Source organism: Lagopus muta, chromosome 20 (genome assembly GCF_023343835.1).
Source record: "Lagopus muta isolate bLagMut1 chromosome 20, bLagMut1 primary, whole genome shotgun sequence".
NCBI classification, from domain to species: Eukaryota; Metazoa; Chordata; class Aves; order Galliformes; family Phasianidae; genus Lagopus; species Lagopus muta.
The window spans coordinates 1,000,505-1,018,322 of record NC_064452.1 but is presented as its reverse complement, the minus strand read 5'-3'; the positions used below and the strand labels follow the sequence as shown (position 1 = coordinate 1,018,322).

General features: G+C 47.2%; 1 protein-coding gene across 16 annotated transcripts in view; it reads right to left on the bottom strand.

Moving 5' to 3' along the window:
* Positions 1–17,818, bottom strand: part of MSI2 (musashi RNA binding protein 2) — a 184,098-nt gene that overhangs the window by 138,627 nt on the left and 27,653 nt on the right. The window contains exon 1 of one of the 16 annotated variants that reach the window (XM_048967178.1): positions 6,434–6,619. The exons of the other annotated variants lie outside the window; for them this stretch is intronic. Coding sequence (XP_048823135.1) covers positions 6,434–6,604 — 171 coding nt within the window. The 5' untranslated portion in view covers positions 6,605–6,619. Of the gene's footprint in view, positions 1–6,433; positions 6,620–17,818 lie in introns of those variants that run through there. 16 annotated transcript variants of the gene reach the window in all.

The window sequence follows — 17,818 nt, the reverse complement described above, 5'->3', positions numbered from 1 at the left end:
CCCAAACTGCCCACCTCCAAGGACTGTCTGATGCTGCACTAATAAATGCTTGGAAGGAATGCAGCCGGAGCCAGGAGCGAGGGCAGCAGCTGAAGTTCAGCAGCAGCAGCAGAGCAGTAGCCAGAAAGCAGCAGGAGGCAGAGGCCCTTCGCTGTCCTGCTCCTGCTCTGGGGTTTGGTCTGGGCAGAAACAAAGGGTGTACGGCCCCTCCTTCCCCCAGCTGTGTATTTCCGGGTCCTCTGCCTTTGATGGGCTTCACACCAAAGCCTACCACGACGGCCATTAGGGTCAGGCACACTTTACTATCACATACAGCAATTTAAAAACAAGTTGATGCTGCTTTAAAATAACATTTTACGCTGGCACCCTAATCATTATTATGGCTTCTGACAAGCTTTAAATACAATAGTATTAACTGCAATTAATTCATTTGAAATTAATGTGGATATTGCAAGCACTTCAGCAAGATCTCCACTGCAATTCACCATTCATTACCGGACCATTATTTTTTAAGTGTTATCCATAAAGCAGGCTGCCAGTGCATTTGCATTTAGGTGACAGAATTAGGAACACAGCAGAGCAATAAATCAGCACAAAAATTGTGCAGAATCACCACCGCTCGTCGTCTCAAGTTTTAATCCCCCCACGGTCCCTGGGGCTGGGGCACAGCACGCAGCACAGCCCTGCGCACGCTCCTGCTGCCCACCAGCAGACAGGAAACAAATGGTGGCAGTTCCAACTAAAAACAAAGTTGGCATACCCAGAAAGAGAGGTAGAAATGAAACGTACGGTACCACTGAATGCACTGCATGCTGGAATTCCTCCTTGGGAAAAAATAAATGACTTTGGTGCAGTTAACGGCCATTTTTAGAACATTAATGACCTCAGGTGAAAACAAACCGGTCATTAAAGACACATTTTAAGGGGATTAGCTGCCCTCAAAACATACAAGTGACTTAAACCGAAGCAGTTCCCAATAAACTCCCATGTATAATTTCTGAGGTATTACCCTGAGCGGGCGCTGCGGGCTCCAGGAGCGGTGCGGAGCTGCCCTGTCTGGGAACACTGCCACAACAGTTCCGTCTTCCAATTTGCTGACTAAACTGAAAACAAGACAGGACCAAAAAGCAGGAGGATAAATTCGCTCATGATTAAACAAACATGTTTGCAGTTTGTTGGCAAATCTTTAAAAAGGAAAAATTTCTTTTCAAGTCAATCCGCAACATCTTGTTTTAACTCTAAATATATTGCATTTTTTCCCCAGCTTGTTTAACCCCTCTCTAACCTTTTGTCTTTCAGACCTACTTTTACATAAGGAGGACCCACAAGAGAGGAACTGGGGGCTTGTTTTCAAGAGCTGTCAGCGCTGTGTCCCCCAGTCTGTGTCCCCCCATCCTGCCCCCGTTCCCCACAGCCCACTTCTCCCTGAGGCCGCAGGCGCTCACAGCAGTGCCGCACGATGCCCAACAGCAGGCGCTTCGTGCAGGATGCCAGACCTCAGCTGGCAGGGAGCAGCGAGCCCAGGGACAACCCTAGAGCAGCCTGGGGGTCCAGCGAACACCAGCAAAGCGCTGCTCCGAGCAATGCCCTGCAACAGGCCTGACTGGGACACGGGAGCTCAGTCCCAGCCTGCTGCCACGGCCTGCAACACAGCTCACTGCCAGCCATCCTGGCTCGAGACAGGAGAGGTAAGGCATTTAGGTGCCTAATGATAAAGCCCTAAGATAATAAGGGCACTAAAGCTGTCATAGAGAAAACACAAGCAGATCTTCAGGCAGTATCACTGTCATGCATTCCTTTGTGAGGAGCCTCATAAGAATGCTGAGAACACAGAGAAGGGGAAGAGACATACTTGAAAAGTAAATAAAAGCAGGCTTTAGTTCTCTGCAAGACCAAAACCATTTAAATAACAGATACGCTGCTAAATACATACTCTCCAGAACCCGAAGCCATTAAAAACAAGTGTTCTTTTTATCACCAAAACCTTTGGGGAGATTTTAGAAGTTTGCTTCATCCTCATAAAATAACTGTATCAAGCTGTAAAACTTGATTAATATGATCAAACAGTGCTCTGCAGAGAACCAGCAACAGGTTTGAGACTTACATTTCTACCACTAAACAGCAGCACTATCAAATAAAACACGCTCCACTTCTCCAGAGCTGAGTCTTTACTGCTCTGTGACACTTGTCTCTAAGTCTAAAAAAGAGATCCATCTTCACGGAATCTCCTGCATCTCCACCTGCCCCACATCCCACTGTCTGTGCACGGTACAAGAGGGGCCTGTCTGAAGCAGTAAGAAGCCTCTGCTTCAAAAGGCTCCCAGCAAAGTTCCCCAAGTTCTGAAGCCCTCAGATGAAAGCAGCTCTGCTCTGGAACCCAAGGTGAGGAGCAGGCAGCCAGTGCCTCCCTGAGCTCCCCTCCCCCCCCACGGAAAGGACTGGAGGAAGTGAAGGTGGGAATCCTCCCCCAGCACAAACCAAGGGAAGCCGCCGGGATGTTTCTAGTCCTGTCTTGTATTCCAACCTGCTCAACCTCTAAATTTGCTTTAATCTTTTTGTCAAAACAAGAGACAAAAACCAGCCCTTTCCAAGAATGCCGAAAGGCAGAAATCCAAACCCGATTCAGCTTAAATCTGTGCTTTGCCAAGGCCTGAGCTAGGTATTTATCTGGAAAATGGGAGCTAATCATTGCTTCCCAAGGTCATTTCAAGTTTCCCGTACCAACAGGAGAAGATGATTTACATGCGTGGGATTCATCCTGTGCACTCAGTTGGGAAGGTAAATACTGCTTTTTAAAACAAAACCCAAAAACATGCACGTGAAAACCCACCCAACAGTCCCCAAACTCAACCCCTGCCTCCAAGGCCTGCACCCGCAGTCAGCGGGGCGTTCAGGACGCCCATGTCCCATGAAGGTGTTGTGCCAACATCCCTTAGAGCTACATCAAATATAATTTTCAAACCAATTAGCTCAAAAAGCATCAACACCAAAGCAGTGCCTTCCACATTCTAATTACTAGGCCATCCTATTCAATTCTTAATGAGAGAAGAGACAAAGGCAGTATATGTATTAGGGTCTACTTCAAGAATTCTTTTTCTTTTAGCAAACAGATCCTCTTTTGTTCTGGTTAAACACCAATTACTCCGTTCTCTCTAACATGCAAATCAGCTGAAAATAGGGCACCATGTATCTCGATCCTGCACCACTACAAGTTTGAATGAAGGGGGAAAATAAAGCAACCCTCTAGGGGTTTTCAATTCCAAGTACTTTGTACTCTGATAAAGCTCTTTTCAAAGAGCTTTTTGTATGCAGTTCCCATAAGCAGCGATTTTGCCTTTATGCCAAAAGAAAGAGCACGTTTAAGGTGTACAATATAAGCAAGGAAAGTAAAAGTGGCCGACAAAGCTGTTTACATGTAGTGCTTAGCCGTGTGTAGCACTGGGCACAGCACTGCACATGGAACTTACTTTGGGACAGGATGAGCTCCTCAGGGCTGCCCCAGGATGCTCTCACATGGACACGTTTTGGGGTAAGTCTCGGCAGTTCTGCAGTCTTCATCTACCACACTTGTTGGCTTCAGTAGAGACAGGAGCGCAGTGCCGGTACCCCAGAGCTTCTGTGGCTGCACCCCCTCCCAAAGCCAATGCCATGCCCAAAGGGTCAGCCCAGAGATGTGCCTGGGAACCCAAATCCACTGCCACTTTCACATGCTCTGTCCCTTCTGGAGTCATTTCTAACAGGTAGCTTTAAAGCACTGCTCTCTTTGTGAACGCTTTGAGCAGTGTCAGTAGCAATTCCGAGCTGTTAGGCACACAGACACACGTGCAGCTCTACACAGAAAGACCTTTTTACATGGAAATTCACAATCTCTGCGAGATGACCTGAGCCCTAAGTTTGCAGCTGAGTTCAGGAGCACAAACAGTGCCAAACAGTGGCACTGCAGCGACAGAGGTAAGAGGGTCACACTTCTTCCCCTGCAAAGCATTTTAATCTCTGTTCCACGAGAAAAGGGAAGAAAGGGTATTCATTGTGTGCTGTGCACAGAACAAGGCACAGATCACAGCGGATTCCTGCTTGGAAAAGGGGTACAGAAACCTCCCAGATCACAGGTAGAGTAGCATCAGCAGTCTAAAGGTAACTCCCTCCACCTCGAGTGCCAGAAGCACCTTAGAAATCGGAGGCAGAAGGGCAAAGCATCACAGGAGGAAGTAGCAGCTCGAACTGATCATCCCACACTGCATCCTTTGTGGCGTGACTCAGTTACACAGAGCACAACCACACAACTACATTTAAAAACGCATTAGAAGGGGAAGAAACATGCCGTAAGAAGTTTACTGAAGAGCAAGCAGACCCTGAGCCAACTCACTCGGCTCCACTTGGCCGCTCACTTCCAGCTGCGGCTGCCAGACGCAGGCAGGGCAGCTCCTGCCTCCAGCTCCCCGCGGTGCCGCGCACCACAAGGGCTGAGCGCAGGCCGCCAGCTCTGCCCTGCACACACCGACAGCTGCAGGGCGCAGTGCAGCTATTAGAGAAGGAGCCTGAATATTCTGTATAAAATTGTAATTGAATGTTTGTAATGCCATTCATATCATTAAATATTAATTACACAGGCTTTAATACATACACTGCATACAAAAAAAATCACCCCTGCTGGGTTTTTTTTCGAAATAGATATACATGAAATATACAAAAATAGATCATTTCGAGGAGACAGACCCCAGAGTATTTCTCATTTACTAAATCAGCCAAAAAACACAGCATATTAGTCTCTTCTGCCAAACATTATAGACAATCTTCCAAAACAGTTTTCATCTGTTCTGCTGGCCTTTAATATAATTTTTGATTTATGTCATTTTGAGTTTTTTTCCCCTTCTGTAGCTGAGGAGGAAACAAGCATTCTTCTGATTCCAGATTCAGGACTTCTTTAAAGAGAAACCAAAAGCAATAAATCTGAGATGTCGTGCTGCTACTGTATCACACTAGCAAGCAGTACTACAGCATGTGTTGTCTATAGCTTCCAAGCAAAAAAACGCATTAAGTGACAGTGTTTTCTTACATTACATACTCTTTTTCTTGCCTGAAGAGTGCATTTCCTCCCATTTCCACTCAGATGTTCTTCATACAGCAGAAGTGTACACATAGCAATGGCCGAGGCTCAGACCCTCTCCTCCTCCTCTCCCCACCACCAAGCAGTAGCAGCTCAGGGGCAGGATGCAGCCACCTCGACATGGGACACACTATCAGCCCTCCTATCTGTTCCATGGCTGCCACGACCAAACTGAGCTCCACGGTGTGCTGCTATCCTTTGTGCAGTTTCTACACCAACCTTACTGTGAAACAAAGCACGGGAGGGCAAAGGGTACAAGCAGTACCTTTTCAATGCGAAAGGAACCAGACTGACATTCCTGTGTGTACTTCTCACCAGGACAGACAGTTTCTTACTGAAGATTATTATGCCAACCCAAAGCTGTACACTTGCAGAGCTCCCCTGCCTTTCTGAAGGATGACCACACACGCGAGCGGCTCCAGGCTGGGCAGGACTACCTTAAAGCAAAGCATGCACCCAAACACTTCTCAGTCAGAAGTCTCTGCAAACCGCACCTTTTCCTTTTCAGGGAACAGGCTCCCTGAGCCAGTCCTGTCCACGCCATGCTGAATGCTGAGCAATACATACTATGTTCCAGTATCAGCACTCAGCTCGGGGTCAAATCAACTGCACTAACAATAATACTCTTCTTTTGGGTCAGTACAAAAGGGGAAAGAGGGTAGCTTGAGAGAAGCCTGAAAATGGAGAAGAGAACGAGCAGTAATAGTGGCAGTTAGCCTGGTGAGCACATAGATATCAGGCTGTCTCCAGTTTACCACTGAGAGCTAAGGATAACCGCAGGGCACTGTAAAATGTTCATTCCTTTGCATTAATTGCTGCTGGAGTCATAGTTTAGTATGTTATATATAATACCAGTCTCAGCTTGCTCTAATTCTTCATCCTATTTGCTTTGGCCAGAGTAATTTGGAGAGGAAAACAAAAAAAAAAGAGAATGCTTTTAATGATTATTTGAAGTGCATGACACGAGGCATTGCCAGGATGTCCTGCCTGCCTTCACCTCCATACACACACAAGCTGAGCCTGAGAAGAGCCGTTTTCCACACCCCCAGCTGAAGCGAGCTCTGTTGTCAGGCCCATGGCAGCACAGGTGAGCACAGAGCACCATACCTGCACCCACAGCACCCAGCTCTGCAGCAGCCCCTTCCCCTGAAGGAGTGCATGAGCCTGGGCATGGGGACCACGCAGAAGGAACCCCAAAAGGCCCCGAGCCCAGGAAGAACAGCAGCAGCAGGCTCTGAAACGAGCACTCAGATTTAAAAACACACACACACACACACACACACCCCATCCTGAAGACCACATGCAGACGAAGCTTCCAGGAATTACCAGCACCAGTCGCCCCGCTCCCTGCTGCTGCCGCCCGTGACCTTCACCCTTAGAAGAGAAAGCCCTGCTGCACACACACCAAGCGGCCTGCTTTAAAAAAAGCAACACAGCCCAACGGTGGAGAGTCAGCTCAATTCCAACCACGAGCCACGGAGGCCCAACGCCACGCATGGTTTAGCTGTGCTGGTTTGCAGCAGGATGGGAACGCTCTGCCCACGTGAGGCAGTCATCCGTAGCTGTGCCAAGATGTGGCAACCCAACCCTGCTGCTGAACTACAGAAAGAGAAATAACACACATTCTCCCATACAAACTCACACCTGTATAAGTTGCATGTACATAATTACATTATTACTTAATAACTGCATTAGAAATGTTTACCAACACACAAACCATTAAGAATCAGAAAAGCACTAAAATAATTTAACTAAATAAAAAGGTAAGTAACAGCTTTTACAAAGCCATAGAAATTCCATGAGGAAGAAGCTTGCCACCCCGAGACCAGAATTACAATGCACAACCATTTTGTATCCTTGTATAAGGATGGTATCTCTAAAGGCTTTATGATGTTAAATAACAGCTGCAGGATTTAATGAGCACCAGGAACAAGGAAGAGCTCTACCAGGAAGTAAAGCAAAAAGAGAGGGAAGAATCTGACTTCCAAGCAAAAGTTAGTGAAAGGAACCAGCACTGAAGCAGGCACTGTATAGGGCAACTGCTCCAGACAGCAAGGTCTTGTAAGGTAAAGCTCTGGGAGGGCAGAGCAAGCAAGGAGGCAGATTCACCCCGTGGGTGGCCAAAACCACGCGAGTTTTCTCAACTTTCAGTGAAGGACGGCACCTGGGGTAACAGGGCTGGGTTAAAGTACGGGCTTTTGGGAAGCAGAGGTTTCAGGCCCTTCAGCACACGCCTGCTGCACAACCTGGGGCAGACTTCTTCACCTTCCCCTAGGTTCCACCTCTCCCTCCGCTAACCTGAAGTAACGCTGACTCCTTCCCAAACCATTTCTGCCAGTTCCGTTGATCCCTTCAGTGCTATCAGTGCACATCTCCAGATTGCTGTCCACAGCAATCCCACATCTGGCAGCTGGGACACACCAGGCGAAACGGGAAGGAAAAGACAGCATCTCCATGGGCAAAAAGGAGCCTCAGATCTCATTTCAGGGAGCATTCCATGTCAGACAGGCTTTCAACAGAATATTTGGCAAATAAGTAACGCAGTGAATTACGTAGGTGCTCAGCAACTCTACAGGAGAGGACAGACACGAAGGGTCTCATTCACAGTACACGGCTCCTGTGCTGCTCCTGCTCTGCAAGGAGCTGGAAACTGTCGCGTCCACTCTCCAGAGTTATTCTTCAACAACAAACAAGCACTATATTTAGAACTTTTTCCATGAAGTAGCAGTATCCAAGGGCTATAGAGCCAGGAGGCGCTCAAAGGTTACACAAGTCTACCAGGCAGCGCCGCAGCCCAAGTTGGTCTGCAGGTCCCATTTCAGCCCTTCCTTAACTTGCCTCTAAGTTTTACAAAAGGTCTTTGATCCAAAAAGTGAGATCCTGCACCAAAAATTACCCTCGCTGTGTCTATATTTCAGTAGCAACCTAACAATTACAGGAGCACCCACACACAATTACTCTGACATATTTAGAAGGCTTGGCTAGCAAAGATGAATATAGTGCATTAAACAAGCTAGGAAAAACCCCACACAAGTTCCTTTTTTTTTCCCCTCTCAGCTACTTCAGTCAATATTTCAGCTCCTCGAGCAGCTCTGAACCACACACATTCTTCGTTCTTTGATTTTCTTCATATTTTAGGAAACAACCGTTAGATCATGTAGAGATTCACATTTCATTCTCTGCGAGGAAGTACAGCCCAGCTACAGAAACAAGCAGAGAACAACTCTTAGCTCCACTGGAGTTATATGCAGCCTTCAGGAAATTAAACCTACCTCCTCCACCAGTCATCAGCAGGGTTTGCAAACGGGGACTTTCAGCTCCTTAACTCAATACCTTACTACATGAGCTAAAAGAGCAGCACGCCTATATTGCAGCAGGAGCGTGCTGCTGCCCGTGCACAGAAGCCATGACGGAAAAAGGGAACAATGCAACACGTCCCGAGTTTGTAACAAGGACAATTCCTTTGTGCATCACTCTCCTGCCTCCCCCTGCCTTCACGAGGACAGAGCTTTGTTACTTTTCTTCCAGAGATGATGCAGGGCTTCAGCTGCATTTGTGAAGCCCTTCTGCACACCGCAACAACCAACACAAAGGCATCTACAAAGCATGAAGTGCAACAGCAATGGTGGTCAGCTAAACTGAAGTCACAAACGCACTGGTCTGATCACATCAGTAAAAAAAAAAAATCCACCTTGCTAAACAGTTCAAGCTAGAAAGGTGGTCCTGACCAACCACTAACTTCAGCAGCTTTCATTGTTGATTTGTTTCCTCCCAAGCTCTTACAAAACAGAACCAGCAGGGCTGGAAGACTCAGCATCCAAGGACAAAGAATCAGCAGGCATGTAAGCACCAATATTTACACAATGTATGCCATGCTCACAGCCACAATGAAATTGTTGTCTTCCAAGGGGGTTCGTGCGTTCAAAGCATTTGTTTGTTATTTCTCAGGATCCAGGAGGCAAAGCAGTTAAAAAATAAAGAGGTCACTGCATGCAAAATTAATCTTTAACTGCCTACACTGCTTTAAATGACTCGGAAGGACTACAATGCACTCCCCAAGTTGAGAGCACCTTTGGTAACAAATAATTCCTCAAGAGGAGGGGGTGGCAGACCACCAGCAGATGCTGGGCAGCAAGTTCCCTCGGCTCCCTTTGCTTCCCATGGCCTTCTGTGGTTGGGGCCGTCCCACAGAGAACACGAGGATGTGTGCTGCAGAGGGGCCCAGCACTGGCACCTGTATGCTTCCACGTCTTTGAGCCGATTGATGCCACCATTACTCACAGAAGCGCAGGGTAAAAATCAAATATAAAAGAAGACTTAAAACACTGAAGCTATACCTGACATCTCCATATAGAAACCATCCAGTTTTATCATTCCTGCCTCGCAGGATAGCCTTGAAAGCCCTCGCAGAAAAAGGCACGATTAACGTTAATTTACATGCAGCAGCCTGATGCCAGCCTCAAAGGCTGCCCCACTATGGCTGCTGGCAGCCTGGCACGAGTCCCAGCACCACTCTGTGCACCTATCAGCAAACAGGAACAGCACCTGCATGTCTCCTGGTACTTCTAAACAGTCACATTTCTAACAGCACTCCTAAATCAGGACAACCCTTTGTGTCACCTGCATCAGAAGGAGGCAAAGCACACAACCACAGCTGAATTCACAAATTCAGAGCAACCTCATCACAGAGGCAACAGTTGAGAACTGATTTTTTGAGAGATACAAACACTAAGGATGCAGCTACCCACTTTGTCACAAGTGGCCGTGTCAGCTGTACATGAAGAGGCTTACTGCAGCAGACAACTGGCAGGGTAACAAACTGTCACCTAGGTGACAAAATAATGACCCTTCTGCGAAGCTCTTGCAGTGTCTCGTGGCCATAATTGGATGCTGCTGTTCCAAATGCTAAGCGTGGGAGGGAAGAGGTGCGGCCGTGGATTTGGAAAGGCTGCGGCTAACGCTTGGCTCCGCGGGCACACCGAGACTGCGGCACAGTGCGGCGCCCGTGTGGCCAAGGGCAGTGCCAGAAGAGATGCTAGCCATGGGCACACATCGGGGTCAGGAGATAATGAAAGCATTAGGCACAAGACACCAGGAGGTACTCTTCCCACTCCACAAACAAGTTACGCGCTCAGCATCTTGCGAGCATTACCCTTCTAGCAATAGCCTACACGAGCTGCACAACAGGAACACCGCTCTGCAGGATCTCAGACCATGCAGGTCTATCACTAAACATCCGAAGAAAGCAAGAGGACTCTCTGAACTCTGCAACTTTCCTAATTTTCCAACATACAGTCCAGTCCTTGAAATAGTGGCACAGCCTGAGCTGGCATGAAGTTAGCTACACTGATTTTCATCTGAAGAATGAAGCCCACAGACAGCTGCCGCGTGGAAGGGAACTGCAAGGAGCTGCTCTGGTCTAGGACAAGCAGAGGTGCACCCAGTCAAGGCTAAGCAGGAAAAGTTTGCAAGAAAATAGAGGAACACAGGGTGGCACAGGGTCTGACACCCCTGGTCACAGAGGCACGCAAGCACAAAGACAGAAGAAAGATCCAGCATTAATTAATGTTTTCTGCTGTAAAACAGCAGAAAGACTTCATTATCTTTGTTACCAAATAAGCCTAAGAAAGACTTTCTTCAAGAATAGGCAAGATCAATTAAGGATCCAGCAGCACCTCTGTACTCTGGCCACAGAGTGCTGCCACCAAAGAACCTGGTCACCAGGTCCTGCACAAGTAAAGTCCCAAACAACACATTCAAACTGGATGATCTCTGATGTCCCTTTCAACCCAAGCCATTCTATGACTCCAAGTCATACTGAGCACCTGGCTCAAGAAGGGTTACACAGCCCCGCTGCTCCTGGGGCTGCACACATTCCACTACAGCTTCCTACAGTGTTCCTACAGTTCTCTCAGTGGGAGAAAACACAGCACACAATTCATCTATTTGAAAGAATGGGGTTTGCAGCACCAGCAGACTTACTGCATCTTCACTGGAAGACTAAAATGCAAAATATGTCTGGTAAAGCAATGCAACACACACCTGAGCCCCTGCTGCCTGCCTGCCCTGAGCCCATCACAGCTCATCACAGCAAACCCAACAGGGTCAGCAGGCGCTGCAATGACAGCAGTGAGGGCAGTGGGCTGGGCGTGCTGAGCTCATCTGAGCAAGAGCGAGCTTTGGAGGAGAGGCAGTGGAACAGCCCTAAGCCAGCAGTGGGCTCCTGAACCAGGACACAGCCCACCTCAGGAAGAGCAGGGACACGGCCTCTTCATGCCAGTGGTAGCATAAACTGTGCGTCAGGTAAGGAGGAGGTGGAAGGAAAGTGCAAAGGAGCAACACCACATAGTAATTTTAGAATAAAAACCTCACCCTCTGTGGCTTCATTGAAGAAGTATTTCAGAGTAGGGCTGCTGTTTTTCACAACTCTTTGTTGCTCTTCACAAATCCACAGCCAGTCTTAGACACACGCAAAGAAAAAGCATTTGCTCAGTGGAAACACTGCAGTTTGGGCCCAGGAAAAGCATGTACACTCACTTCTGCTCCTGGCTTACTCCTGCACATCAGCTTCTAAACAGCCAAGAAAAGTTTCCATTGTGTTTCCCCATAAATTCTACTTTGATCATTCAGATAAACATTTGTTGCCTTTCCCCTGAAACAAGAATAAACTCTTCTGTTCGTGCTCATACCAAACCCAAACGTCTGACAAACAAAGGCACAGAACAAAGTATTTATATGCCCAGGAGTCAGAGTGGCTCCTTGCAGCCACTGGGGTAATGCAGTAATGGGGCTTACATCAGAAGTTTAAGGAGGCAAGCTCTAGCTTGAAATAAGCCACGGAAGCCCAATGTATCTCAAGACGAAATGGAAATCACCCTCTGACTAAGAGGTTTAACTAAGATTAAAATGGCAAAATGGAAAAAAAGCATTGCTCAGCTCATCGAGCAGCTCTTTTCTCAAGTCCTGTCACATCCACACATACCACAGGGCCGGGCTCCAGCCAGGTGAGCCAAGGGAAGGGAAAAGCAGACGCAGGAGGAGGAAGTCCATGGCTATGAAGACCTCCCGGGCTCAGTTCGTGTAAAGATTAGACACAGTGCTGGGAGGACTGCGCTCCTCTCTGCAACAAAGGCACGTTTCTACAGCTAACACTTGAGGAGTTTTGCTTGCTAGGAGATGACAGAAGTTAGCTCTGTTTGGCCTTTCCCTTTACCCTCCCAGACAGAATTTAAGTCATTTTCTTTGGTGAGGCACAGCTCTAGCTGCAGACTGAGATCCCAGGTGGGCACGTACAGGAAGGCGCTGTACGATGTACAGTGCTTCTGATCAAGGCTGCAGATAAAAAAGAGCAATAGGTGCCTTGCATTTCCCGCTCCTTCAAACATTTCCTATGGCAATTGGCAAGTTTGTTTTGTTCTCTTCTGATAACCCAGAAGGCCTTTCCAAAAGGCAGAACCGGAGGCTGTAATCACTAACATCTAATCCAACAGCCTATCTAATGCAAGGTAATGGAAAAAAAGATGACAGCACAGGACTCTGACAATATTCCTGTCATCAGCACTCACTGGCAGAACAGCCCCCAGCGCAGTGTTCTCTGTTCTCCCATTGCTGCTGCTCACACAGCTCAGCTTCACTTCAGGCAACAAGGAGGCAGCAGGACACGTTGCAGTGCTGGCAGCGTGGTGCTGGAGCACAGCTCAGCAGTGCAAGGGAAACAGGACAGGGAAGGCACAGAGCATTTATCCAGAATAGTTTTGTGCAAGCGATTATCACTGGGTACCTGTAATGCATGGCGTGCTACTAAATGAAGGACAAGCAACACATTTATACAGACTTCCTGTCTACCTCCTGTGACAGTTCAGTACACGTGAGAAAATTTACATTTAACAAGTCAGCATCTTAATTCTAAGCTGAACAGGCGCTGCAGCCTGGAAGCATCTCCTGAAAGCCCCACCGAAGCCTCAGCTCTTTATGATGTGCTCTCCTGAGGCGACGAGCCCAAGCTGGTGGCCCTGGTGCTAGGGGCAGGTGGGCTGTGCACCCCAAAGACTGACAGAGCCCACCTGGAAGGGAGCCGAGTCCTGAGCCCCAGAAATCCCATTTGAATAAACATCATGAAAGCCACAAAATACTCCAGCAAAGGAGCTTTAGAAGAAAGGCATCAAAATAAGTGTTGTGTAACCTTTTGAACTCGCACTGCACACCCAAAATTGGATGTACTTTTTCTTTTTAGCGATCATCAACTGGAAAGCAAGCACAGGAAGTAGGGCACATCTTCAGAACACCGCAACTTTTATTGCGCATCTAATGGAAAACCTTCAAATTACAAGGAAGCTGATAGAAGTCAGGAGGACACATTTCTGTAAAATTCCATTTACCTGCCACACTTGCACCAAATTGCAGATTTAATCAAATCTTTCCCCACTCTTTGCTTTGTGGATAAACACTCTGGCTCCCAAATCGCAGAGGCACAATTCTGCCTTCAGGTCTCACCAAGGGGCTGGGCGAGATGAGACGTCCCCAGAGCTGCAGCCCCAGCTCCCCAGGCTGGTGCAGCACCGCCGACACTCATCACCCTGCAGCCAATTAGCAAGCCAGGCTTCACAGGAACGTAACGATTCACAAGGAAACTTAACGAATCTCAGATACTGTGTACATTTACATCCAATATGTTTGGAACATGCCAATAAAATATTTATTGCTATGTTGCGCCTCTCCCAACTGTTGTGTTTTTCTCTTGGCAGAGGTTAAGATGACTCCCCCTCACCATCCTGCGTATGTATTACAATACACTTTCAAAACTGCCAGTGGAGAACAAATTTGGTTCAGGAGCACCCGCGTTAAAATTAGACTTGCAGACAACTATTCAGATTACGAGAGCAAGACTAAGTGCCTGATCTCCTCCTGCAGTACTCGACAATGTTCCTTTAGGGGAAGAGAAACAACACTGCAAATCACCTCTTCACCACCAGAATCAATTCCCAACACCAACCTCCTCCATACAACGCCCCGTCAAGCATGGAACTACCACATAAGCACTTGCTAGAAAAGTGTATGGAAATACACACATGCATAGAAAAAAAACAACTAACCATTCACGCAGCTGCATTTCCCCTGAAGGATTCCAGTTTCTTTCCGAAGTGAATAGACTTATCTGCTGCAGCACGATCAGATCTACACCATCATCTCTGGAGCAAAACAATGGCTGCTTTCACGATAAACCCAACAACCAGAAACAAAGAAAAATAGCAGGGAGGAAGAATGTCAGGCAAGCAGATTATTTAACTGAAGAAGCAGAACTCAGGCTTCTGTCATTTCAAGTGCCAGGGATCCCAAACAGGCTGGCAGCTTTCATCTTAACCTTGCACTTGAGTGGCACCAGAGCAAACGTCCTTTATTTATCCCTTCTGGCTAATGTCATCCCAAGATGGACAGGAGGAGGACAACCTCATGCTCTTTCAGGCTCACTGCTTGCCAGACTCTCAGGCTATGGGAAGAAACATCTATTCTGTACTTCTTTAAGCAAGACCTCTCCTCCTTTCCCTACAAGTGCCCCATTCAGAAGGGATTCCCCTTCTGGGCTTAACTTTTATTTTTATTTTTAATTTGCCTGATACAATTCAAACCTAATTTTCTTCGGGAAGCATCCTGCTGAGGTTAACAACTAACATGGTGAAGTAGGATGGAAGGCAAATGGTGTGAACCTACTTTGAATTCTGATCAGAGGTTGGGAGAGTATTCACTGTCACACAGCCCATGGCTCTTAAGCTTCTTCCTCCCTTTTTAACTGCTGCCATTAGAGAGCTCCACGCTTTTATTATTCTACATATGACTTCAAATACTTACGTAACAAAGCCTGAAAAATGAGAGGCAGATGAGCTGTCTCAGCCCAGAGGTAGGAGGTTAAAGCGACCTCGAATCATAACGTCTGGTACAACATTTAATCTCTGAAACAACAAATGTTTTAAAAAAAAAAAAAAAAAAAGCCACTATTGATCAGTTCAGATGGCAGCAGCCCACTGCCATGGAGGTTCTCTGCTCCACAGCACAGCAACAATCGAAGGCTCCATCTGGGGAAGGGAAGGAGACCACAGCAAAAGAGGGACACCATCCACTTTTTCATGATAGAAAGTGCTAGCTCCATTGGCTAGGTAGGAGGGCTGACTTCAATCTCTTCCATTTCACGCTGGTTAGACTCGGACCTTCCTTCACTAACAAACGTGTGCCGTAAGCGATCTGCTGGCAGCACACGAGCTGCTGCTCAGAGCAGCGCTGAGCAACGCTGCAGCAAGGAGAGCACATCGCACCGGAGACAACTGCACCAAGGCTTGGAAATGAGTTTCCAGTGGTCCTGCCACCAGCCTACTGCATTTTCACTCACTACCCTGTTTAAAAGCATGCGCTAAAGTTGCTCTGCACGGTTCATTAATAGGAGCTCAAGAGATTCCCTTCAGTAAGAAATTCCCTTCGAATTCCATTAAAAGGAGAAGAGCTTCATGTTGCTGTGTGTGTAACAACATCCCTTTCCTGATCCAAAAAGCAAACTTCTCTTTTGGGCGACACACTGTGCCCCAAAGAGCATCTTCTTGGCGGCAGGTAGGATCCTTTTGGCTCATGCCACCAAGTGCTCCAACAGCTCTTGCCCGCTGCAGACTCCTTCCTGGCTCCTTAAATAAGGGCTCCAAAGCCCAAAGACACTGATGCTTGTATTTTGGCAACTGTTCAGATCTCCCATTAAACCAGGAATACGATACAGAAGTAATTCAAGCTTAACTCTCAAACAAGGAAAAAACCATCAAAAAGAGCAAGCAGAAGAAGAGTTCTCTGCTTATCATGAACACGAAACAGCAAGTCTCAGCACCAGTGCAGGCCTTGCCTCTCATGAGCTCACTGCAAAGATGCAAAGCCATGACAGTGATGGCATTAAAAACAACCGTGCTACACAAAGTTTATACTCTGCTGGGGAGGAGACTGCAAGGACAGAGAACATTAATATGTGCTTCAGATTCATTTTTCAGGGAAAGAAAGCTTCCTCTCCCCTCACCATCACCCAAATATATCAAAGTGATGGAAATTGTATTATGATAGATAGATCAGTCACGATGATATATATGTTTATCACATAAGTAGCTAATTGCAAACATCCCCACCTCTGCCCCTCTTTAGCTTCCACCTGGATCAGTACAGCTTCTCTAAGCCTGAATGACATCAGCAGGTGACCTCTGATAAACAAACAAAAAAGGGAATCAAACTGCTCAGCACTCCTCCACCCCAACCTTCCCACATATACAGAACCAGCGGCTCTTCACTGCAGACCCTTTTAGAATCCCCAGCCTTTTCCCTGCATTATGCATTAAATTGACTACAGTGTTTTCTTTCAGCACAAGCGGAATTTGAGTTGCACGCAAATCAAGAGGCATTTAAGGTCACTTTCACCATCACTATTTTCTCCACATCATGCCAGCACCCGTGGAGGACACAAGAAGAGGGCCTACAACACCCCGACAGCACACGCAGACGGCGGGACTCCCAGACACAGAAAGCTCTGCGAGCAGATGATATGGGCAGATATGGCAGCATTTCTTTCACTGTCACAAAACGTCAGCACAGCCCAAGCTCTGACAACATTACTGTATTACCTCATACAAATATCACAGCCAAGTCGTTCCATGAACTTAAAAATGCTTACCAAAAACATCCAACTGCACAAATGTATTTCCTTTCCTATTTTTTACCTCTTAGATAGCAACTTGCATACAAACTATCTGAAAAGTCTTGAATCTCAACAACTGAGGATAGCTGGCAGCTGAACAAATATTTTTTGCCTAAAAACACACTTTGGTCAACTGAGACTTAAAATAAGCACCGCCTTCTACCCTACACCCTATTGCTGCCCTCATCAACGCAACCTCAATGACCTCATGTTTTTTCCCAAGGGGTGGGTGAGACTAGGAACACCAGCTGCAATCTTCAAAGACACCAAAGACAAAACAGTCTGCAAAACACTATTTCTGCATTAGCTTCAAGACTCAGCCATCCCCTCAGTTAGAAAGCAGGACAGCAAAGCAAGCTCTGCTGGGGACATCGACCTACCTCCACTTGGGTTTTTGGAACCAGAGACCATTTTTCACATCTGTACACGTCCCTCCCCCAGCAGCCTGTAACAGCAGCTCCTCTCCAGCACTGCAGCACAGGACATGAAATCAAGCTCCTTCCAGATTCCCAGCCCAACTGGTGCAACTGGGATCCTCTGCAGATTTATGGATTTAAATGCACACAGCATTCATTTCCACAACTGAGATCTCAATGGAGATCTCAGATCACAAAGGAGATCTCAATGATTTCTGACCCAATAGAAGTGTGAAAAGGAACACAAGAGAAGAGAACCATCGGGGGTCAGGGAGTACACCAGTCATTCCTGCAGCTCTCAAGAGCAGAGAATGAGTGGAGGGCTACAGCACATTCCCTCAGCACACCAACATCTGCCCTTCACTTCAGGCTTCCAAACCCTGACCAAAACCCAGTGGGGCCTTAAAAAACACGCAACAAGAGTTTCACTTTCTGCAGCTACATGATGCACATCGATCCACGCAGCAACTGGACAGATCAACACGATGGGAAGAGGTGTTTCACCAGAGGTGAAAGGTGATGGAGGATCAGCATGATAGAAAGGTGCTATAAAGGAGGGGAAGAAGATCACTCACCCGTGTC